A 23,493-nucleotide genomic window follows, 5' to 3' on the forward strand; every position below is an offset into this window, starting at 1 on the left:
TACAAAAGGTTTGAAGCAAATAAAAAATAATCACTTATTGTGATTTCTTTCTTTTTTTCAGTGCCAGAACAGCAGACCAACATTAATTTTGTGCATTTTTACACTGCACTGCACAGATTTCATGCTCAAATGAATGTAGTTGTACTGAGGGCCATATCAAGTGAGGGTGCGAGCCGTAGGCGGCCCCCGGGCCTCCAGTTGCCCATCCCTGAAGTCGAAAGACAGTTTTCTGTTTGACAACTACTTGACATTTCCTGTCGCTAGGTGGCGGTATGCGCTTATATGTCTGTTTGTGAAGAAGAAGAAGAAGAAGAAGAAGAAGAAGAAGAAGCAGCCGTCATGGCTCAAACAGTCTGATAGCTTTTGAGTCGGCAAACGTTCATTTTCAGTTTAACGTTCAAGTGCATCATTCACGCTAACCACGACCAGTTTTATGAGGCCGAATAAACATGTAAGCTTTTGATTTAATTATGTAGGTCAATTGACGCTAGTTCACTCTCAATGCTGTGCTTGACACTGTTAAGCTAAGCTAAAATTGCTAACAGCAGTAGTTGTAGCTTTAGCTTTGTTATCGTTAGCCTAGCAGTTTTGTCCAGTGTGTTGTACAGATGCTATAACAGCCTATATGCTGAACTTAAACTCAGCTTTATTGCTACATTGTGTAAGTAAGTTAATGCAATTTATCCGATTGTTGTTAGCCCTAATCGGTACATTAGATAACTTGTCGTTATCCAGCGAAACTTGTGTGCTTTACGTTTGGTAACGTGTTTCTCCCTGTTTTTCCTCACACATAGACCAACCAAAGCTCAGTAATGTCACTCGCTTACGTGCTGTGAATTTGGCTTTGACTTGTGCCTGTTAGTCAAGATGAATCGTCCAAAGCCGACAACTCTTAGGCGCCCCAGCGCTGCAAAACCATCAGGTATGAAGCTAACCCCAGCCGTTTTACTCAGATTATGTTTAAGACGGTATCTAAAGAAAATAACGTTAGATAAAAATCACAATCTAATGTTATGTCTGCTTCTCCTAGGTCACCCTCCACCGGGAGATTTCATTGCTCTCGGGTCAAAGAACCAGGGGGGAGAGCCCAAAGCCCCAGCTGTCCTGCTGAAGCCAGCATCTACAAGTCTACCAGCAGACCGTAAGAGAGAGACCTCGTCGACTCTGCCTTCCTCATCGGGTCTGTCTGGACTCGCAAAGCGGCCCAAACTATCCACCACCCCTCCAGTCAGTGCTTTGGGACGACTTGCTGATGTTGCGGCTGTGGACAAGAGGGCAATATCACCCTCAATAAAGGAGCCATCAGTAATACCTATTGAAGGTAAATCAGTCAATGGCTTTGTGCTGTTTTTAAAAACATAAAATAGCTAACTTATAAATAGCTATAAAATGTATAGGGTATATATTCCTGTCATGGTTGCATGGGGACAGTGAGTTAAAATAGTCCTTTTTTTTATTGTAGTGTCACCAGTAGTGCTGCTGGATGAGATTGAAGCTGCAGAGTCTGAAGGAAATGATGATCGCATTGAGGGACTGCTGTGTGGAGCAGTGAAACAACTCAAGATGAACCGAGCCAAGCCTGACATAACACTGTACCTCAGTCTCATGTTCCTGGCCAAAATCAAGCCCAACGTTTTTGCTACTGAAGGAATTATTGAGGTAAGATTTCTCATCGACATTTGACACCCAAAGGAAACACCATAGATGTTGGAATTTGACTGGACTTTCCCCCTGTCTCACTCTTGTCCCAAGGCCCTGTGCAGCCTCCTGCGTCGGGATGCTTCCATCAACTTTAAAGCAAAGGGGAACAGCCTTGTGTCTGTTCTTGCTTGCAATCTGCTGATGGCCGCCTATGAGGAGGATGAGAACTGGCCAGAGATCTTTGTCAAAGTGAGAGCCTAGATACTCAAAATGAGTAAAGTAAATAAAGTTTATTTTTGCCTATGTAGGAACTCCTGCAGTTTGCTAATCTAAACTGTGTTTTCAGGTGTACATTGAGGACTCCCTGGGGGAAAGAATCTGGGTTGACAGTTCTCACTGCAAGAACTTTGTTGACAACATCCAGACTGCTTTTGGGACAAAGATGCCCCCTAAGAGTATGCTGCTGCAGGCTGACACTGGCCGCTGTGGTGGAGATCTCAGTGCAGGTACGGTTACACTGAGAAAACACACCGGCTTGTTGGGTGTAAGGAATGCTGATGCAGGAATCAGTGCTGATTGATGACGCTGCTTTTGGGTTTTCTGTTTAGGTAGCAGCCCTCATCCTTCGACCCCTGATGAGGACGACAGCCAGACTGAATTGCTGATAGCTGAGGAGAAACTCAGCCCTGAGGATGAAGGACAGATCATGCCGAGGTATGAAAGCTACCCATACAGGTATGAGGTATACTACAATTTACAGTCCAAAAGACAACACTTGAAATGATCAGATTTGTGTGTTCATCTATGGTGTTTTTTAGTCTAGATCAGGGGTCTCAAACTTGCGGCCCGCGGGCCAATTGTGGCCCTCGTGACGATATTTTGTGGCCCCAACCTTGGTATGAAAGTTTAATGTGAGTTTTATATGAATGGCACTTTACCGTGTTGTGTGTGGAAGGTCCCTTTTGATAACCGGTACTTTTTGGGGGGTAATTTTGTGTATTTTTTTGGTAATTTTGTCTTTTTAAAAATAATTTTGTGTCTTTTTTTAATAATTCTGTATCTTTTTTTAATAATTCTGTGTCTTTTGGTCGTTTTGTGCCTTTTTCGGTCATTTTGATACTGCCTCCAGCGGCCCCCAGGTAATTTGAGTTTGAGACCCCTGGTCTAGATGATTAGATTATGATATTTTATTAATTTACACTCAATCAAGTAATTTGCATAAAACGTTTTTTGATCATTTTGTCTTTTGTCTGTGGTAGGTATGATGAACTGGCGGAGAGCGTGGAGGACTATGTGCTTGACGTCCTCAGGGATCAGTTGAACCGAAGGCAGCCGATGGACAACGTGTCCCGAAACCTGCTGCGTCTGCTCACGGCCACGTGTGGCTACAAAGAGGCACGGCTCATGGCTGTGCAGAGGCTGGAGATGTGGCTCCAGAACCCAAAGGTGAGAATGACATATCCGGGAATAAACCACTTGTAATCCTCATATTCACAGTATCTAATTGGCAGTATTATCTGTCTTCAGCCTGTAGTAAAATACAATGAATAATGAAGACTCAATTGCAGGATGAGTTTGTGGTTTCAGTTTTGTAAAGCATGTACAGCAACATTGCAAAATTGCAGTGTTTTTCACTGTTTTTTTGTTTATGTGAAATCATGAATATGAAGATATATGTTGATTATGGTAATTAATGAGTATTAACTCTTTTTTTTTTGTGTGTGCACAGCTGACTCGACCAGCTCAGGACCTTCTCATGTCTTTATGCATGAACTGCAACACTCAGGGAGCCGATGACATGGAGGTGATCTCCAACCTGATCAAGATCCGGCTTAAACCTAAAGTCCTCCTCAACCACTACATGCTGTGTGTCAGGTCTGCAGCGTTTTCTTTTGGTCTAACCTTAACCCTGCCTGTAAAGTGAAACTAATCATCTGTGCAATAATTCAGACACTGCTGCTAACTTTGAGGGTGCAATAATTCATGTACATATTGGACACCTTTATTTTAATTTTATTTTTATACAAGTTTTTATATATATTTATATAGATGTATTTATTGTGACAGTCCACAGTATGTATTTATTAACAGGTTCTGCTCACCAGTTCTGTGTTATGTGTACTGCGGAAGCCACGCAACGATATTTTGTTGCCAGATTCACTGTTGTGTTTTTTGTGTAATGACAATAAAGAAAGTCTAAGTCTAGTTCTCCATGGTACACGCAGTGACTCACACTAACTGATGCTTTGGCTGTGTTTTTGTCCAGGGAGCTGCTCAATGCTAACAGAGACAACCTGGGCACTATGGTGAAGCTGGTGATCTTCAATGAGCTGTCCAATGCCAGGAATCCTAACAACATGCAAGTCCTCCACACAGTGCTGCAGCACAGCCCAGAGCAGGCTCCAAAGGTGAAATCAGAGACTTTTGAAATGTTTAAACAAATAATTGAAATGAAATCATTGTCTCTAAATCAGTATTCTCACTGTCTTCCATTGTGCCTGTAGTTCTTAGCGATGGTGTTCCAGGACCTGCTGACCAATAAGGACGATTACCTCCGTGCCTCCCGAGCCTTGCTGAGAGAGATCATCAAACAGACCAAGCATGAGATTAACTTCCAGTCCTTCTGCTTTGGTTTAATGCAGGAAAGAAAGGAGAGCAGCTATGTGGACATGGAATTCAAAGTATGTACATGCAAAAATTCTTCATTTATTTCAGCTTTAAAGCAAACAAACAATCACTAGCATATGCACATGCTTCACACAGTTACCTGTACAAGTACTGTTTTTTCCGCACTATAAGGCGCACCGGAGTATAAGCCGCAGCAGCTAAATTGAATGATGTGTACATATATAAGCCGCACGGGACTATAAGCCGCAGGTGTTTTAATGTTTAATTACCATATGTAAGGGTTCGTGTACAGAGGGGATTGTCGGGAAAGAGATGGCTGCTTGAGGAAGCTTCTTTTACAGCCAGATTGACTGTCTTTAACTTAAAAGCTGTATCATATGCATTTCTACGTTTGTTTTCCATTATGGCGGTTTGTGCATGAAAACTTCCTTTGCACAAACTATCTCGCTCTCGTAATGTCGGTCTGTCTCTCGTTCTGTCTCTCGTACCACTCTCGGTTTCACTTTTACTTTTGCGCGCTACCTGGTTCACTCTTTTCCGGCACCCTGCCAGATTGGCTCGCGGTCCTTCGTCTGCCGCTGATTACAAACAAAACGCTACGGCACGGCGACTCCGACAAACTAAGTAGCTTTCGACACAAATACACACAGACGAGTGCAAAATAGCTTAAAAGTATATGAAGGACCCCGAGCTGATCTGGTACGTACACCTGCCTCCAGCTTTTCCTGCTGGAGCCCACCGCTCCTTGCGGACCGGTCATAGAGCCCATAGAGTTAAAGTTGGTGGACTGTAACCTGTGAAATCCATAGATTTAGGAGGGAACCTAGTGGCCGTTAGCTGTAAAAATCCATAGATTAGCCGCACCATTATATAAGCCGCAGAATCGAAAAATGGGGAAAAAGGCGCGGCTTGTAGTCCGAAAATTACGGTACTTCATATCAATGGAAGTTTTGCCCAATTATGCAAAAAAAAAAAACCAACATATTTTATTATTGTTAACTGGACATTGCACTGTTTATCTTTGTCTCCCCCATAGGAGCGTTTTGTCATCCAGGTAACAGATTTACTGACTGTCTCCATGATGTTGGGCATCACTGCTCAGGTCAAAGAAGCCGGCATAGCGTGGGACAAAGGAGAGAAGAAGAGTGAGTGCTGCATGTTTGTTCTAGTGATGTATTTATGAGCCATAATGTACATGATTAGCATTGTCTTGTGTCCGGTTTGTTTCAGATCTGGAAGGCCTGAGGTCGTTTCAGAATCAGATCGCTTCCATCCAGAGAGATGCAGTGTGGTGGCTTCACACTGTGGTTCCTACCATCAGCAAAGTTGGTGCAAAAGACTATGTTCACTGGTCAGTAACCGCATGGGTTGGATGTTTTGCAGAGCTAATCTTATTTTCAGCTGTTTTATATATTAAAAAACTCTTTCATATCTTCAGCCTCCACAAAGTGCTGTTCACAGAGCAACCTGAGACTTATTACAAGTGGGACAACTGGCCTCCAGAGAGTGACAGAAAGTGAGTTCTCCTCCGTTATTGAAACATTAATCATGTTTTCGTCTGACTGTATCTTGCACGGTCATCTTACCAAGCGGTTTTATTTAATTTAATTATTTTTCATTCCCCAGTTTCTTTCTTCGCCTCTGCTCTGAGGTGCCTCTGTTGGAGGACACGCTGATGCGCATTCTGGTGATCGGGCTGTCACGTGATCTGCCCCTGGGCCCAGCTGATGCCATGGAGCTTGCAGATCACCTGGTTAAGAGGGCTGCGGGAGTTCAGTCTGATGGTGTGTGAGGATCCAGTTAGGCTGTAACTGTTTATGATCACAGTTAAAGCTGTGTTTATTAGTCTCTGGCAGAGTATTTGGACATTTGGTAAACACACGTGTCTCAGTTTAATGAGCAGAGAACTGAAGTCTTTTTAAAGGCCAAACTCCTTATTTACATCTTATACACACAAATCAGAAAAATAGGAAAGTTTGAACAAAGGGAATATGGTCTTCATTGTAATCGTTAAATACTTCTTGAAATGAATCTTGACATATGATTTTGAATGCAAAGAGCTGAACGACTGTTTCTTTTTAAACAGATCTGGAGGTCCTGAAAGTGGAGAGGATCCAACTCATTGATGCAGTGCTGAATCTGTGTACATACCACCACCCAGAGAACATTCAGCTGCCCGCAGGGTACTTTAACTGGCTTTTTAAAAACACTTTGAAGTCATATTGTTTACAGTCTAAAAAAAACAAATTACTCTTAATGTCTAAGGTACCAACCGCCAAATTTGGCAATATCCACGTTGTACTGGAAGGCATGGCTGCTGCTGCTTGTGGTGGCTGCGTTTAATCCTCAAAAAATAGGTACAGCAAGCTGTTTTCTGTGTTGCATACAGAAGCGTAGCTATTGTATACAATCTAAGCTATTAAATAGTCTTTATGAATATATTGTATGACATTTTTCTCTTTAGGTTTGGCTGCGTGGGATGGCTATCCCACACTGAAAATGCTCATGGAGATGGTTATGACAAAGTAGGTCAAGGTTATTTACAATAGATCAGTTAAGGGATAACACTGCTGACTGACTAACACACAACATCTCTCTGTGCCTTTACAGTAACTATACCTACCCTCCATGCACCATTGCGGATGAGGACACAAAGACCGAGATGATCAACAGGGAGCTGCAGATCTCCCAGAGAGAGAAACAAGAGATCTTGGCCTTTGAGAGCCACCTGGCAGCAGCCTCCACCAAGCAGACCATTACAGAGAGTAACAGCTTGCTGTTGTCTCAGCTTACCAGTCTGGATCCACAGTAAGACCCCAAGAGGAATTATGCTATGAACCTCGTAACAAGTTGTATTCTGAAAGAAAAAGCCTTAATAGTTGTAAAGTGAGAAAGTCAAATTAGAGCTTTACTAGCTTTAGAGATTTACTGAGCTGCCCACCCCACTTCCAACAATTCCAGCATCATAGAGATATGCCTAAATGCCTAACTGTCTATATCAGTCCCGCCCCCACATCATCTCTCCGTTTGGTTAGCATTAGCTAAAAATTAAAGTTGTTTTAATCACAAAGGGATAAACTGTGCCTAACAGTCTGTTAGGCTCCATTACTTCCTGTCGCTAAACACATGCTGCTTTCAAAACAAGAGCACAGTGTGTTAACAGAGTCCACCCCAGAATTTACAAGAAGACTGTCAACATAAGATGCCTTATATTCACATATAATAACTTTATTCTCCTTTACAATAATTAATTAAAATATTCAGTGATTAAGATCAGTGTACATGAGATGGTCTCATGCCTTTTGTGTGTGTTCAGGGGTCCTCCTCGTCGACCTCCTCCTCCGATTCAGGAGCAGGTGAAAACACTCAACCAGTCTCTGCGCCTTGGACATCTCCTTTGCCGTAGCCGCAACCCAGACTTCCTCCTCAACATTATCCAGAGACAGGTAAGGGCCATGGACACACTACTGTAAACTACACAACTGCCCAGATACATACTGTAACGCCTTTCTATTGCTTATACTATAAAATTATCGTGTCTCAAAATGGCAAAATGTGCTCTCTGACTCACTAAAAGTAAAATATATTATCTTGGTGCTAATTTTGCGTTGGATTTGAATCCAGTACAGTATAGTACACGTGGTTTTCCATCAAAGCTGAATTTAAAGTGGAGAAAACCTATTTGGAATTGAGTGATTTCTTGCAGCAAAAACATAACAAATGTAATCTGTCTGACTTAAAGAAGGAGAAATTACACATTATTCTGAGACCTTTGTCTTTAGCGTGTCTCCTGTCACTGTATTACACTTTCAATCCCTCACAGGCTTCCTCTCAGTCCATGCCGTGGTTGGCTGATTTGGTTCAGTCCAGTGAGGGGTCCTTGGATGTGCTTCCAGTGCAGTGCCTGTGTGAATTCCTTCTGCATGATGCGGCAGATGACAGTCTGCCAATAGAGGATGACGAAGAGGGAGAGAGCAAAGAGCAGAAAGCCAAGAAGAGACAAGTATGTTGATTATAACACCATACCCAACGGTTGGCAGGCGGCTATTTTTGACTTTTCTCCTGTTTTTACACAGTAATTAATTTTTTAATGCTGCATGCAAAATTTATACTTGATTTATACTTGTGTGCAGCTTATTACGGACTGATCCTGAATTGTTATCTCTCTTCCTGTTAGAGACAGCAAAAGCAAAGGCAGCTTCTTGGACGGCTGCAGGATCTTTTGTTAGGTCCTAAGGCTGACGAACAGACAACATGTGAAGTGCTGGACTACTTTCTGCGTCGACTCAGCTCCTCTCAGGTGGCATCAAGAGTCCTAGCCATGAAGGTACTGCATTGGAAGCAGAAAAAATTATCTCTCGAAACATTGTGTTGTTTGTTGTTTAAACATGATTCCATTTACATATTTGACAAAGACATGTCCCTAGTAAAACATTGTAAACAGCTAACGAGAAATTGCTTTTTTCAACTGAGAAAAATCTCCAAACTCAGAAAAATGGTGTCGCATAATGACCTAGAAATCATTATTCATGCATTTGTGTCTTCTCGGCTAGACTACTGCAATAGTTTGTTTTCATGTCTTAACAAAAATGAGCTGTCGCGTCTGCAATTAGTTCAGAACTCTGCAGCGAGAATTCTGACCCGCACGCATAGGTGGTCTCACATTTCCCCTGTTCTTAAAGCCTTACATTGGCTCCCTGTCTCCTATAGAATACATTTTAAAATTCTGGCTTTAACATTCAGAGCCTTACATGGCCAGGCTCCACCCTACATATGTGACCTGATACAGCCCAACACCCCCACTCGGGCTCTGAGGTCTACAGTTCAGAATCTGCTCATGGTTCCACACACCCGTTTTCGAACCAGAGGTGATCGAGCTTTCCAGGCTGTTGCTCCCAAGCTTTGGAACAGTCTCCCTCCCTCACTGCGCTCAGTAGATTCTGTTGTCACTTTTAGAAGCCAACTGAAGACATTTTTATTTGTTCAGGCTTTTGATTAATTGTTTCGGGACTGCTATAGTTGTTTAAATTGCTGTTGTTTTGGTCTTTTAAAACTTGTATGTACATTTTTATGTTATGTGTATGATTTCTATGTGAAGCACTTGACTTCTGTCTGTGAAAGGTGCTATATAAATAAAGTTTACTTACTTACTTACTTACTTATATATTTGTGTGCAGGGTTTGTCTTTGGTGCTGAGTGAAGGAGGCCTGAAAGATGGAGATGAGCGGGATCAGCCAATGGAAGAAGACTCTGCAGATGCTGAGCTTTTGCCAGGGTACCAGTGGCTGCTGCAAGACCTGCCAAAGCTCCCCTTGTTTGACAGCGTTAGAGGCATGACGTCCACTGCTCTGCAGCAGGTCAGTGTCTTAACTTAACAGCACACTGTTAAAAACTGGAAATAAATGTAAACCTAGGATTAATGACAAGGAGTTTGACTGATGTCTTCTCTGCTTTCTGGAAGGCTATTCACATGGAGACAGATCCACATACGATCAGTGCATATCTCATCTACCTGTCCCAGCATGCACCAGTGGAGGAGCAGGCTTCTCATAATGACCTGGCCTTGGTAATCACAACATTGCATGCTTTTTACATGCATGATTTTCAACAAAAATCTGTTTTGTTTTCAACCAGCAGTGCTGACATTAATCTGATCCTCCATCACTCTCCATAGGATGTTGCCCGGCTAATCGTGGAGCGTTCCACCATCATGAACAGCCTGTTCTCCAGACATTCCTGCAGACCTGAGTCTGATGCTGTGCTCAGTGCTTTCCTCACCATCTTCTCCACATACATCAGGAGGATGAGGAAGACCAAAGAGGGCGAGGATCTTTACAGCTGGGTGAGCACTGGCCAGAGTTGTACTTAAACAAGCAAAAAAACCAGAAACCATTAAGTTTGAATATTATTTGAGCCAGCAACTTAAATGTAATGGCTCTATGCTTTTTTTGGGAAAAAGAAGAGGACTGCATGATAAAAAAAAATGTGCTTGACAAACTTTTTTTCTCTCCAGTCTGAATCTCAGGACCAGGTCTTTCTGCGTTGGACCACAGGAGAGACCGCCACAATGCACATTCTTGTAGTCCATGCCATGGTTATCCTGCTTACTCTTGGTCCACCCAAAGGTAGTCCCTTTCACTTGACTGTTCAACAATTGCAATGTTAAATTGGTCGTTAGAACATTTATTTATTATTGTGCTTTTTTTTCTTTCTTTTTTTTACAGGAGAGAGTGATTTCTATGCTCTTTTGGACATTTGGTTTCCCGACAAGAAACCTCTCCCCACTGCCTTCCTGGTCGACACCTCTGAAGAGGCCCTTCTGCTGCCTGATTGGTTGAAACTGAGGATGATCCGATCAGAGGTTGCTCGTTTGGTTGATGCAGGTATAACTTGCCACAACACAAATATGTGTTGCTCACCACATGAATAAATGTTTTCTTTTTACCAAACAATGCATGTTTTTCCTTCAGCTTTACAAGACCTGGAGCCTCAGCAGCTGCTGCTGTTCGTACAGTCCTTTGGTATTCCTGTATCCAGCATGAGTAAGCTGCTGCAGTACTTGGATCAGGCTGTGTCTCATGATCCACAGACGCTGGAACAGAACATCATGGACAAGCGTAAGCTTTCTGCAGATATCCTACTTTTGAAGTGGTTTCAGATCTAAAGATATTTATGATTTATCTATTTTTTTTAATTTACCCTCCAATAGACTACATGGCCCATCTGGTTGAAGTGCAACACGAGCGAGGCGCCACTGGGGGGCACACTTTCCATTCGTTACTAAACTCCTCTCTTCCTCCAAATAGAGGTTGGTGATTTTAGCTTCCAAATTATTGTGTGGTGTTTAGGTTATATTATGTGACATTAAGGTGATTTACTCTATAAAAATTTTAGATGACTTGTGTTTTACACAATTTTATAACATACACATATTGTTAGATCAGCTTTAAATGTAAAGTATCTGACTAAAAATAATTAAAAAAAAATAATCCAAATTATTCCATGCCCTGAACCATGACAGATTCTGCAGAAACAAGTAAAGTCAAAGTAACAGTGGAGACGCCCCACAGCTCTGTGAAGATGAGAGCAGCCAGTCAGCTTCCTGCAGTCGGGCCTGACGACGACCTCACTGGTATATTGCTTCAGGTGGGATTTACTACTACTATTACTGTTTTGTTCTCATTTCTTTGTGGTATGGTTGTTTTAGTTGTTGTTTTTTTTACTTTTTAACAAGATGGGGTTAAATTACTATACTATTAATGGGCTTAATGTCAATTTTTGATTACAAAAAAGTCACGTCTGTACAAAGGTGTTCCCTTCCCAGCTTTTGTTGAGCCACTTCTGTGTCAAACTGACCTGTTTCTGTTTACTTTGCTCTCACAGATATTCCCCTTAAAGGTGGACCCTCGCTGGCCAGGCCCCCCTCCCAGCCAGCTCTCTCTGGCCCTGCAGCAGGCCCTGGCTAAAGAGCTGATGCGGGCCAAGCAGGGCCAGATTCAGCAAGGTGGGTTAGCGTTTCGGCTCCTACAGGCCATCGCAGCCCTGCTCACCTCAGCTCACGCAGGGCCTATTGTCATATCAATGCACCACAACCATGCCCTCTCCTGTCCTCTCATGCGCCAGCTTCACCTCTACCAGGTAAGGCTTGCAGACGACCAGTGCATAAATCCAAGTGAAGTCATAAAGCAGGGGTGTCAAACTCTGGCCCGCGGGCCAAATTTGGCCCGAAGTGTAATTTTATTTGGCCCGCGAGACAATACCAAATTATTATATTATTATTGTACTATAAAAGCTGACCCGCCGGTATTATATGGCACATTCACAGCTAATACTACAAATCCCACAATGCCCTGCTGTTGTTTTGCCGCGTCAATCTGGACAGGACCCAGAAACGCTCCTCTGTGACAGTCGTCATAGCAACCTCAAGCTAGAGCTGTCTCCGAGCTACCCCTTCCCAAAAATTCCTGAAAAGAAAGGCAGAATTTATTAACATGTTGAAAAAGTTAATTTTTATATTTAAATCAGAAGGATGCAAATAGAAAAGAGGCATTTTTATTTAATTTTTATTTAACAAATTACATTGATGTGTTTTTTATTTGAAATTTGATTTTGCATGTCTGCACTATTTAGTTATATATTGTATGTTTATAAGCGTTGCTGGTTCCATATTCAATGTTAAAGAAAAACATGTTTGGTATATATTATTTTTAATTTTGGCCCATTGTGTATTTGAGTTTGACACCCCTGTCATAAAGCATTGTTATAAAAAAAAAAAAAAAATCTTGTTTTTTTTTCAGCGTCTCGTGTCCCAAGATGTGGCTTTCTCCTCACTATTCCTTAAAGTCATTGTTGAGATGTTAATCTGGTTAGACAACCCAACTGTGGAGGCAGGGCCGCTAAAGACTCTGCTCAGATCCTTCGCTGGCCAGAACTCTCACAAACACAGGCACAATGATGGTGAGCACCTCCACTCTTTATCTTTTCAAATGTTCATTAATTCATTGTGTCTAATCAGTGAGTGACAAGTGTCTCTGCCCTGCAGTGCGTACAGGTTTTCTTCACCTAGCTGAGGCTTTGGCATATCACAGAGATACTGAAGTGCCTCTGATAGCCGTCATTGCAATGCTGAAAGCTGGAGACAGATGTAACGCAGAAGCAGAGCTCATTGGGAAAGGTATTATTGGAGTTATTGTGTATGAATTAGGTTGATTTTTTTTTAGTCTTTCAAGAAAGAGGATTAGTCTATCACAGCATTAAAACTTGATATATTGACTTATCAGGCAAAAAGTTTTTATCAAGTAAAAGTGCCAACTGTGTTTGTGTATTTCTTTTTTCAAGGTATACATGTGACACTTAAAAATTAAACTATGGATGTCTTCAAGGACCATTTGAACATGTTATATGCATATATGACACAAGACAAAAATAGAAAGCAAAAGCAGAATTGATAAAAGAAACAGTGGCTGAATTGAAGACAAAACCTGCAGTGACTCGTTTGATTGAACATATGAACTGAATCAAAAACCTTTTACTTAAAGGTTCATATAACACAGTTTATTATCACTCCAATAGCTCACTGCCACTAAAGAGCAAAAGCTGCTGCCTTATTTGACATTCTGGTTCTGTAATGTAAAGATGCACAATTGCAGTCCAAACAAAGCATGCTGGTTTTTTTTTAATTCTTTTTAATATATTCCAGTGTTACAAGGGCTGATGGAGGTGAGGTCACCGTATTTGGAGGAGCTCCTGTCTCTGTTGATGACTGTTGGTACACAGAATGGGACAGCTGGCCCTGTTGCCACAGTGATTTCCTTGCTGCTTCAGGAAAGTGAGGAGCGAGCTGTGAAAAAGGAAGTGGATTCTAACAAGTAAGCACCGTATTTCTATTTCCCTCTCAAGTCATGCAAGACATATTTATATTTGACGGGACTAAATGACAAACACGGCTGCCTGCAAATACAAAAAAAAAGCAAAGCAGCGCTCGCTGTCCATGGCCTTGTACTCGCAAACCACTATTGGATTTGGTTCAGAAAGGTTTAATTGGTTTTGCAGCTTTGCATTGGCTTTACAGATTCACCTGCTGTGAAAATCAGAACACCTTATAGAATCACTGCCAGTGAGGCAGGTACATAGAGAAAGGTGGCGTATTGACCCAAAAAAAGGGAGTGTCTTCTAGGGCTCAACTGTGACGTTCAAAGCTTCATCCATAACGTTAGATAACATAAAAGTTAAGCTGAACTAATATTATATTATGGTAGTATTATAACATCTGCAGAGTTAGATTCCAGTGGTGGCTGCGCAGGCTTGTTTCTGACTCTTGTGATAACAACATTTCCAATAAGCATTTCCAGAGTGTTGTAAGTCCAAAAGTCACATATTTATCTCATGAAATATTCTACTTTAATGCAATTTAATGCATTCTCTCTCCTGCTTGCTGCACACAAAAGGAGGCAGGCACCTGTATTCATGGGGCAGTCTATCTGCAATCTAAAACACCATAAATTACATTTACCAAACTTCTATTTTGGCTGTAACACTATCGTTTTAACTGTAAATCAATGTTACTACTTGGAACATGTTCTAGCACAAAGACAGGTATCATGTGACTCAGCGTTAATGATCAAATCTTTGATTTATGGTTGTAATGATCCAGCATGTTGGGCACCTGAACACTGGGCATAGAATCTTTAACAGAGTTGTATTCTGAGATCTTGATTATAGCAATTAAAAAGGTGTGACGTCACATCCCCACAGAGATAACCTTTCAGTTTCACCTTTGCCGGCAGCTCCGAGGTGACAAAGTCGGGACTGAGCTCTGGGCTGCTGGTCGATTGGTTGGAGCATCTCGACCCTGAGGTCACATCAGTGTGTCCAGACCTTCAACAGAAACTGCTGTTTGCCCTCAACAAGGTGAGATAAGCATTGTCTGCAGGTAATGTGCTCCTCTTGTCTTACCACACTGGAGTAAGTGATTGCTCGGCATTTCTCATGCATCCTTTGCTACCTTTTTCTATTTCAGGCAAGAGGAACCCCTGCCTACAGACCTTATCTATTGGCCTTGCTTACTCATCAGTCCAACTGGTCCACCCTCCTGCAGTGTATCAGTGCTCTTCTCAGCAAGCGCAGAGACTACAGGTACACCTATTTTTTAAAAACATTTGTCAGCCACTGTGGTTCTGGTTTAGATGATATTTTACTGAGCATGATGTCTCTTATAGTGAGAGATTATGTTAAGTGTCTGTGTAACATTTTTCAGACTTGACCCATCATCAGCCCTGGATTTCCTGTGGGCGTGCAGCCACATCCCGCGTATCTGGCAGGGACGCGACCAGAAGATCTCTCAAGTAAGATCAAAACCCTAGTAGTCCCTTTTTTCCTGCATGACCAAACCAGAGAGAGTTCATTCTGCAGAAGCTAATGATTACTGTCTTTGTCTTTTTGTCTGTGAAGAAGAAAACAGAGAAGCTTGTGCTACGACTCAGTTCTGAGGAGCTCATCAGCTTGGTAGACCTGATCTTGGCAGAGTCCGAGCTCAACAGTCGTGACTCACCCCAAGAAGGCAAAAGCAGTTTGGACCAGGCCTCCTGCTCCCTCATCCAGTCCAGGCTGCCCCTCCTTCACTCCTACTGCAGTGGAGAGCTAGAAAACATCAAGAAAGTCTCAGAATATCTCATCAACTGCACAAAGAAATGGGAGGACAGGTATGGTTAATATTAGCTGTCATCTATATTTATTGTCTTAACATTAATCTTCTGCTCTCTGTCTCATCCCTCCATGTTCGAAGACATATGCTCATCACCTTTTGTCATATAAGGTTCACCAAAGTGCTTTTTGGACACATTGTATTGTTCTTTCTAATTAGCCCAAATACAGAAAGTCATTTTTCCTCCCCTGTTATGGTGTGCTGATAAACTTGGGGTAAATCGCACTAGATTTTCCTTCTCAGTGCAGATTAACTTTTCAGACTTCCTCTGTCAGCCACAATGCTGTGGACCAGGGAAAACTCGATAATTAGGTCTATTGGTGTGAAATTAAAACCAGCAGAAGTCGTCTGTACTGTGATCTCTTTAAAAGCTCAGTGTATTATAATGAAGCCAAGAGGATTAAGGCTGAAGCTCTAAACTTGCCTGTGTTGTGAATTCCTGCTCTGACTTAGCTGTCAGAGATCAGGGTGCAACTCTTTGTGGAGGCAAACCCTCCTTTCATGAATATGTCTCTGGTTATTAAACCACTTTAATGAGGAAACTTTGGCCAAGGTCAAGCAAAATTAGCTTCCGAATTACAGTATTTTAAGTACAGCTAAGCTGTCTGGTAAAATTGTTGCTCGTGAAAATGTGGCAGGATAAAAACATGTTGAAAGTAAAGGGTTTTGGCCTTGTGTTGTATACACACTTGATTGTATGTTGAGCATTCTTCTTGGGAAACCTCGCTGTCAGATAAGCTGGTGTTTATTCCAATTACACACCAACTATTGAACAACAGGCAGACTCTTTACTCTTGGTCAAGGTCGCTTTGATTTGCTTACTTTATATGTGTAATACACTCCTCAGTTAGTAGAGAGTTTGAGGCTGACAAGAACCTTAGAGAATTTTCTGAAACTACAGTGACTTTAAGGCAAATGCTTCAGAATTATATGATGCTGCTTGTGCTACTTTGTATGGTGAACTAAAGCTGGCGGAAACTTCTTTTTTTTTTTTTAAATTACTCTGTTAATAAATGAATATGCCTTTTAATATAATATATATTTATATAATATAAAATAATAAAATAATAAAATAATATAAAAAATAAATATAGGAATAAATAATTTACAAAATGTGACATTAATTGATATTTTCTATCTATTCATTTACCTTTGTATTATTTCCACTCTTCATCTACTTTCCTCATAAAATGTCCCTTTTGTTTATTATTTTATTCATTAATGTATATATTTTTTATTTAATTTTTGCTTATTTTTAAATCTATGGTAAATGTATTTTATTTATTTAAAAATGTATATATGAATACATATGTCCTCAGAGTGCATTCTAGTGCTCTGATCTGTGATCTCAAAACAGCTCAGTTCATAATCTATTGAAAGAGAAAGTGAATTCAAGGTAATTTTTCTGTGAAACTGGGAACGGTGTTTGCTTTATAACGTTAGCCCCACTAAAGAGTGAAGCTCACTTGAGTTGAAAAGCTGTGACAAACTTTCTGTTGCTGCACAAAATTGCCCAACCAGTCACTGTCAATTAAATAGTTTCAAGCTACACAACTCAATAACATCAGGGATTACTGTTTTGATTATTTTGTTACTAAGCTTCTAGCTTTAGCGCGGACAGCTGAATTGTCATAAGCCAATAATAAAATGTATTTCCCCTAAAGTGAATGAGGCATTCCTGCAGTCTCTCATAGAAATCACATTTTGTTTATTTTGTGTTTCAGTGCGATGAGTAAGCGGTGCCAGAACCTGCTGTTGCAGATCTATCTGCACTTCCCTGAGGTCATACAACACGTTACCTTGCCTGAAGGCACTTTCAGCAGTGGGGGGGCTGCAGACGGCAGCAGCTGCAAGGTAAAGATCTCTTGCATGTTTCACATTGTTCTTACCCCCTCAATACAAGTGATTTTGTTGTGACATTTAATTTCTTTTATGCCTTGCTACCATAATATAGAGATATGTTTCTGTATTCTTTTTGTGAATATTCTAAAGATGTAATTCTGTACTTAGACCTGAGGCTCTTCATATTGAGTAAAATATCTGGTTAGATTTAGTAGGAACTTCCAAAATACATTTGGATATTACAGATAAAAAAACAGGACAGGCAACAGTAACAAATACACTGAAATATTCCATCGCTTATTTCAAAATAGGTCACAAGTCATGACCTACAGCCTTTACTGAGCTTCATGAGCTGCACACTCGACTGCACTCCACTAGACTCATCATAATATTAAAAATTGGGATCTGATGTAATGACCATTTTCTTGTATTCATAAAAAAAAAATGTCTTTGTGTAGTTGACAACTTCAAGAAAAATAGTTTTGTTTTTTGGATTGAAAACTAATATATTCATCACTTACAACAATGAACTGAACCCTGTGATACTTCGAATGAATGAATGAATGAATGAACCCTTTATTGTCATTGCACAGAGTACAAGTACAACGAAATTGAGCCATCAACCCGTCCAGAACGAATAATACACCCACAAACAAAATCACAAGGTAGACAGGACAGGAAGACAGGGTATGAAGAGAGAGAAATACAGCACACATGGGGAGAGGAAAGGAGGAAAAAAGCATGAAAAAAACCTCAGCAACATGGCATGGTACACTTTCACAACATGAATAGACTTATGACGTGCAGGGGGGGGGCCAGCATAGCCAGGCGGCCATCCGGATCCGCAGCCACCCGGCGCAGCTCTCAGACCCGCCTGTCTCGTTGGGGCTATGAAGCATCCCATGTTGGTATATACTTATTTGATGTTTTTTTCCCAGCTTGATGTCCTGGTGCATCGTCTGGTCTCACTGCTTGCTGATACAGGCGATTCAAAGTCTGTTGAGGGCCGTGTGTCTGATGCCAACCTCGCATGCCGGAAGATGGCTGTGTCTCACCCTGTCCTTCTGCTCAGGTAAGAAAATATTAGGTGGTCCTCTATATAAGAGTATTTGGGGATTGAGTCTACACACACTGACTAATTCACTTCTTCTCCTTTTTTCCAGACACCTGCCTATGGTTGCAGGTCTCTTACATGGCCGCGTTCACTTAAACATGCAGGAGTTTCGGCAGCAAAACCACATGACGTTCTTTAGTAATGTGCTTGCCATCCTTGAGCTCCTGCAGCCGCTTGTTTTCCACAGCGACCACCAGAGGGCGCTTCAGGACTGCCTCCTCTCCTTTATGAAGGTCCTTCGGGTAGGCGGCTCACACACAAATCGTCACCATAAGACTCTGGACTGAGATCAGAAGTAGTCTCTTGATTCAATGAGTTTTTTAATGTTTGTATGCCTTTCTGGGTGTTTCCTCTTTCAGAACTTCCAGAGATCTCGGTCTCCTCTTGTCTTCATCAACAAGTTTTTGCAGTTCACACAGAAGTATATCACCCACGATGCAGCAGCCGCCATTCCCTATTTACAGAAGCACTCTGACATCTTGCAGTAAGCTTAACTACTGTTTTAATGATACAATTGTGACTGTTAAATGTCAAACCATACGTGAGTTTACGATAACAATGGCTTTGGTAGAGATTTTGTTTTGCTGTTTCTCCTGCCAGGGGTCTGTGTGCTGAAAACCCAGACCTGGTTCAACTGAAATCTCTGCTGGCTGGACTCACTTTGCCAGTGAAAAGAGCCTGTGCAGACGATGCACCAGAAGAGCGAGATGGTGAGCAAAAGAGGATCTTTTTGAATGCATGGAGTTGTTACAGGGCCCTGATAAATCTGAAACATAAGAACATAAATCTGTTTCTTTCTGTCTTGATACCAGTTGACATTTTATGTATTAAAGGGACAGTCAGATCAGATTTCTTTGAAGTGGACTTGTTTGAGGTACTTATCCGTAGTCCATGTACTACACCTTCAGATTGGAGAAGAAGGCAGGAATCCAGAGACTACATACATACATACATACATAAATACATTTTAGCCACCTTTTACACTCCTGCTTCTCCAAATTGGGGGTGTACTGACCACATTTACTATATGCAGTTGTGCACATAACTTTGTGCCTAGGTGTACATGCGGTTTCAAAATAAATTATGCATGGCTGATCATACGTACAAAAGCTCTTTTTATGGCAGTTTCGGAAATCAACCATGTATGTATTGATGATTTCAATTCTCCACCCACTGTTGCGAGCAAGGGGCATCTGTGTGTAGTGAAACAGGAACACAGGCATAGTGGCTGCGTTTATCAGTGAACATAGATTTAATTAATAAGTTCAAAACACATTTACGGTGGGATATTTGTGTGATTTAAACACCTGTATATGCAAAGAACCTTTCACTAAACGCAACAAAAAGAGACCTGACACGTAAAAAAGCGCGGGCGGTCTCCGTGAGACCAATGTCTCATGCTTCCAGTGATTGACAAAATGATTAGGACGGAATCCGGTTTGAGATGCGTGTAAAAACACAGCCGGGGCCGACGGACTTGTCCTGAAAATCAGATCGCCATCCATTGTGTGGAAGCATTTCGGGTTCAAGGAAAGTGACAAAAAAAAACCCAGGTCATATGCAAAGAGTGCCATATTAGTGTTTTATTTATTTGTATTTATTATTTAAGGTGATGTACATTTTTAGTAACTAAGACCAATTTCATTTTAATGCACATATTACAGTACATTAGCAGGAATATAGCACAATATGCATGTGAAAACGGTGATAATAAAATTACAATAAAATAATTTTTTCATTGAATCGACAAATGATCGTGATAATTAATCATGATCTCAATATTGATCAAAAATAGTCGTAATTATCATTTTCCCCGTAATCCTGCAGCCCTGAGCTTGTTTGTTGACAGAGACTCCTCTGTAGGAGAATGGATGCATTTGAAGCTAGCAGGGAAATGTTTGGCAGCCTTTTCTGTGTATGACTTGGTCAACATAGTAAAGAAGCATTACGCCAACATTCAGAAAGTCCTTCTTTTGTCCCTTACACTGCCATTGAGCAGTGCTGCATTGTGAGAGAGGTTTCTCTCATTTTAATATCATAAAAAGCAAGGACAGATCCTGCCTGTCAGACTCTCGCCTCATCCACTTGTCAAAGATGACAACAGAGATCTTTGACCCAAAGCCAGCTGTTGACTTATGGATGCAAACAGCTAATCGCAGGCTCAACCAGGGAGAAAGAAGTAGGCCTACATCATCATCTACCATGTTTGAAAGAGAGGAAGCTAGTGAGGAGAGCAGTCTGGAGGGTAGTGATGACAACAGCTGGTAGGATAACTGAACACACCCTACATCAAAAAATCAGAACTATCTTTCTGAACTAAAGAGCCCTTGTTGCACTCTTCTCTTCTATTCTATCATGTTGCTAAACAATTGCTTTTGCTCTCTTGTAGACGACATGGCGACTGGTTCCCTGCCCCTAGTCAACATATCTGCCTCAGTTTCACTAAGTGCGGCTGACATGACGATGTACCTGAAGAAGATGTCGAGAGGAGAGGCCGTCGAGGGTAAAAAAAACAAAACATACTGCTGCAGCAATTTCACATGTATAAATCCTGTATCATAATGAGTAATGCACACTCACCTTCCCCCCCCTCTGCTAAAGATGTGTTGGAAGTGTTGACAGAGGTGGATGAGAAGTCGAGGAGGAGCCCGGAGATCATCCAGTACTTCATTGTGAGTCATAAACATCATAACAAATAAAAAAAGGTCAAGGGTAGTACCTGTCTGTTTGTAGTGCATAAATCACCACCTTTTGTCACCGTTTGCAGAATGATCTGCAGAGACTCATGACGTCCTCTGAGGAGTTGTGTCGGAACATGGCCTTCAGTCTGGCTCTACGCTGCATCCAAAATAATCCCTGGTAAGTTTACAGCATTCCAGCACAAACCATCCACATCAGGTATCTTGAAACTGAGAGGAAGTGAGAAGAGAAGCCAGGGGTTTAAAAATGTGGTGTAGCGATACTTATCTGTCTATCAATCAATCTTCAATCCATCTGTCTGCTTCCTTTGAATTGTCTCTGTTTACTTTTCACTGTGTGTAATTCTGAATGTTTTCTCTGCTGCAGCCTGGCAACAGACTTCCTACCAACATTCATGTACTGTATGGGCAGTGGTAACTTTGATGTAGTGCAGACAGCCCTCAGAAATCTTCCAGAATACGTGCTTCTTTGTCAAGGTAAGAATGCAAATTCTTGTTGACAGTGGTGTTAGAGCCATTTTGTACATTGTAGAGAAGCTGATAAATAATTCAGATTTGTATTTCATAAGTTTATAGTTCTTTATTGAGGTTGTAAGAATGCCTATTGGTTTGTAGGAATTGCACTCTTCTTATTGGCTGAGATGTGTGTAACGTCATAATTGCTTACTTTCTTTTAATTAAGATTATGGAGACGAGGAGAGCACACTAGTTTTTGACCGTGCTCATAATTGTTATTATTTTTTGGATTGCTGCAGTTTATTGTTTGTAATGCTCAAACGAAAGGTTTTCAATAAACCATAAGAAAGAAACTGTGGGATTTTTTCGGCTACTTATTTTTTCAGCTACATCCTCACGCTCCATAATTGAAGTGTGCGTTTTAAGTAAAACTAGACGGAGCCACACTAACAAGTGGTCTTGCAAAAGCAACGTCTCCTGTGTTTTGTCTTCTACTCAAACGATCAGGCAATAATATTTAGAAAGACAAAACGTGATTTTAAAAAAGCATGCCCCCAAAGTTCACGTCAGAGTCACACACCCTTGTTTTTTTTTCCCTTCACAGAACACGCCGACATCTTGCTCCACAAGGCATTTTTAGTGGGTATCTACGGACAAATTGACACCAGTTCAATGATCGCAGAGTCTATGAAGGTCCTTCACATGGAAGCAACAACATAAAAGTGTACAACTTCACATGCAAAAACAGTGTCATTGATTTTCTGCATTCCAGAGCTAGATTTTCTTTGTTGCTTTTAGTTCAAACATTTCTCTAATTTGATCATGACAGATTAATGAACTATGTGGCTTTTCAGTGGTACAGATTAAAAGGATCCACCAGTAAGCTAGTCGCCACCAGTAATGTAATAACTTATGGAGAATTTAGTGACTTCAAAGTATGCATTAAAATTCCCTCTAAATGAGTTGAAAATGTATTAATTACAACTTTAACATTGCTGTAATCCTAATAAAGACACAATTAGTACATGTATTACTTTCAAGCTATTTTAACTGATGATGTAATGATAGATTAAGCAAAAATTAAAAAAGATTATATTTTAAATATTAATTGGTGATATTATTATATAATCAATTAAAATCAGCATATACAAAATTGGAATCGTAGTCAACAATATTATTGAATGAATATTCTAATATAATAAATGTTATAGTCATTAAAATGTTTCATTGCATTTTCAGACATTTTAGAGGGATTTTTGCACTCCTGCAGTTAAATTACTATCATGATCTATTATGAAATTTGTTGCTAAATCTGTATTGGAAAATTGTATTTCATATTATAAATATCAAGCCAAAAGTAGTGCAGCTACTTTTGGCTTGATATTTTTTATTATGAAATAACATTACTTTTATTAAAAGACTGAATGTTTCATATAAGTTTTAGTTTTTAATGAACAACTGAAAAAAACTAAATATTTCTGCTCTACCATCAAGTGTTGCATCAGTTTATCTAAATTTTGAGGGCAAACCATGTTTTGTCTTTTGAATAAGGAGGCCTGAATGACAAAATGTGTTTTGCCTGGATACAACAAAATAACTGTTCATCTCTTTTTAAGTCACCATGGTTTCTTTGACCTGAACATCATCTGTGAGCCACCTTGATGTGAACTGAATAAAAATACCTTTTAGAATATGCTTTTCCATCCTCATTTTTCATCCAGCTTTACCTGATAGAAAGTGAATAGTGCAACATATTTCAGCAGTTAATGACTGCAGTTCAGGAATTCATCGCAGACATTTTATCACTATTTAATTGGAAGCAGTTTAATGTTGAAATTGTAAAAACAAATTTCACAAGAACCAATTATTACCTTTCAGAATAATATTTTAGCACCTCAAACGAGTTGGGA

The 23,493-nt window shown here is 40.7% G+C and overlaps 1 protein-coding gene across 2 annotated transcripts; it reads left to right on the forward strand.

The window, feature by feature from the left end:
* The first annotated feature begins 312 nt into the window (after window positions 1-312).
* ints1 (integrator complex subunit 1) lies at window positions 313-23,278 on the forward strand. Of its 2 annotated transcripts, none has more exons than XM_059348384.1 (48): window positions 313-451; window positions 795-922; window positions 1,031-1,321; window positions 1,463-1,659; window positions 1,753-1,890; window positions 1,988-2,147; window positions 2,250-2,376; window positions 2,901-3,087; window positions 3,371-3,516; window positions 3,908-4,049; window positions 4,146-4,322; window positions 5,306-5,414; window positions 5,500-5,620; window positions 5,708-5,785; window positions 5,896-6,053; window positions 6,356-6,452; window positions 6,535-6,626; window positions 6,734-6,794; window positions 6,880-7,077; window positions 7,586-7,715; window positions 8,093-8,272; window positions 8,447-8,596; window positions 9,447-9,626; window positions 9,731-9,835; window positions 9,944-10,111; window positions 10,283-10,394; window positions 10,494-10,652; window positions 10,740-10,886; window positions 10,979-11,077; window positions 11,291-11,415; window positions 11,653-11,907; window positions 12,567-12,726; window positions 12,812-12,943; window positions 13,469-13,637; window positions 14,556-14,679; window positions 14,789-14,904; window positions 15,026-15,113; window positions 15,220-15,470; window positions 17,197-17,326; window positions 18,253-18,386; window positions 18,478-18,670; window positions 18,788-18,912; window positions 19,029-19,138; window positions 20,818-20,931; window positions 21,030-21,100; window positions 21,196-21,287; window positions 21,495-21,604; window positions 22,188-23,278. In XM_059348384.1, exons 2-48 carry the CDS (start codon window positions 868-870, stop codon window positions 22,301-22,303), a joined length of 6,579 nt encoding a protein of 2,192 aa, XP_059204367.1. In that variant the 5' UTR covers window positions 313-451; window positions 795-867; the 3' UTR covers window positions 22,304-23,278. The 2 variants fall into 2 exon arrangements, with proteins under 2 accessions (XP_059204367.1, XP_059204368.1); XM_059348385.1 differs by having other exon boundaries at window positions 2,250-2,355.
* Window positions 23,279-23,493: the final 215 nt, after the last annotated feature.

The sequence above is a fragment of the Centropristis striata genome, chromosome 13 (genome assembly GCF_030273125.1).
Source record: "Centropristis striata isolate RG_2023a ecotype Rhode Island chromosome 13, C.striata_1.0, whole genome shotgun sequence".
Lineage (NCBI taxonomy): Eukaryota > Metazoa > Chordata > Actinopteri > Perciformes > Serranidae > Centropristis > Centropristis striata.

What these genes read in the sequence shown, in the direction of transcription:
- ints1 (XM_059348384.1), top strand. Translation starts at nt 868, where the DNA reads ATGAATCGTCCAAAGCCGACAACTCTTAGGCGCCCCAGCGCTGCAAAA. An exon ending in TCACTGGTATATTGCTTCAG is followed by an intron (nt 11,416 to 11,652) that starts GTGGGATTTACT and finishes TTGCTCTCACAG; the next exon opens with ATATTCCCCTTAAAGGTGGA. An exon ending in GCCAGCTTCACCTCTACCAG is followed by an intron (nt 11,908 to 12,566) that starts GTAAGGCTTGCA and finishes TTTTTTTTTCAG; the next exon opens with CGTCTCGTGTCCCAAGATGT.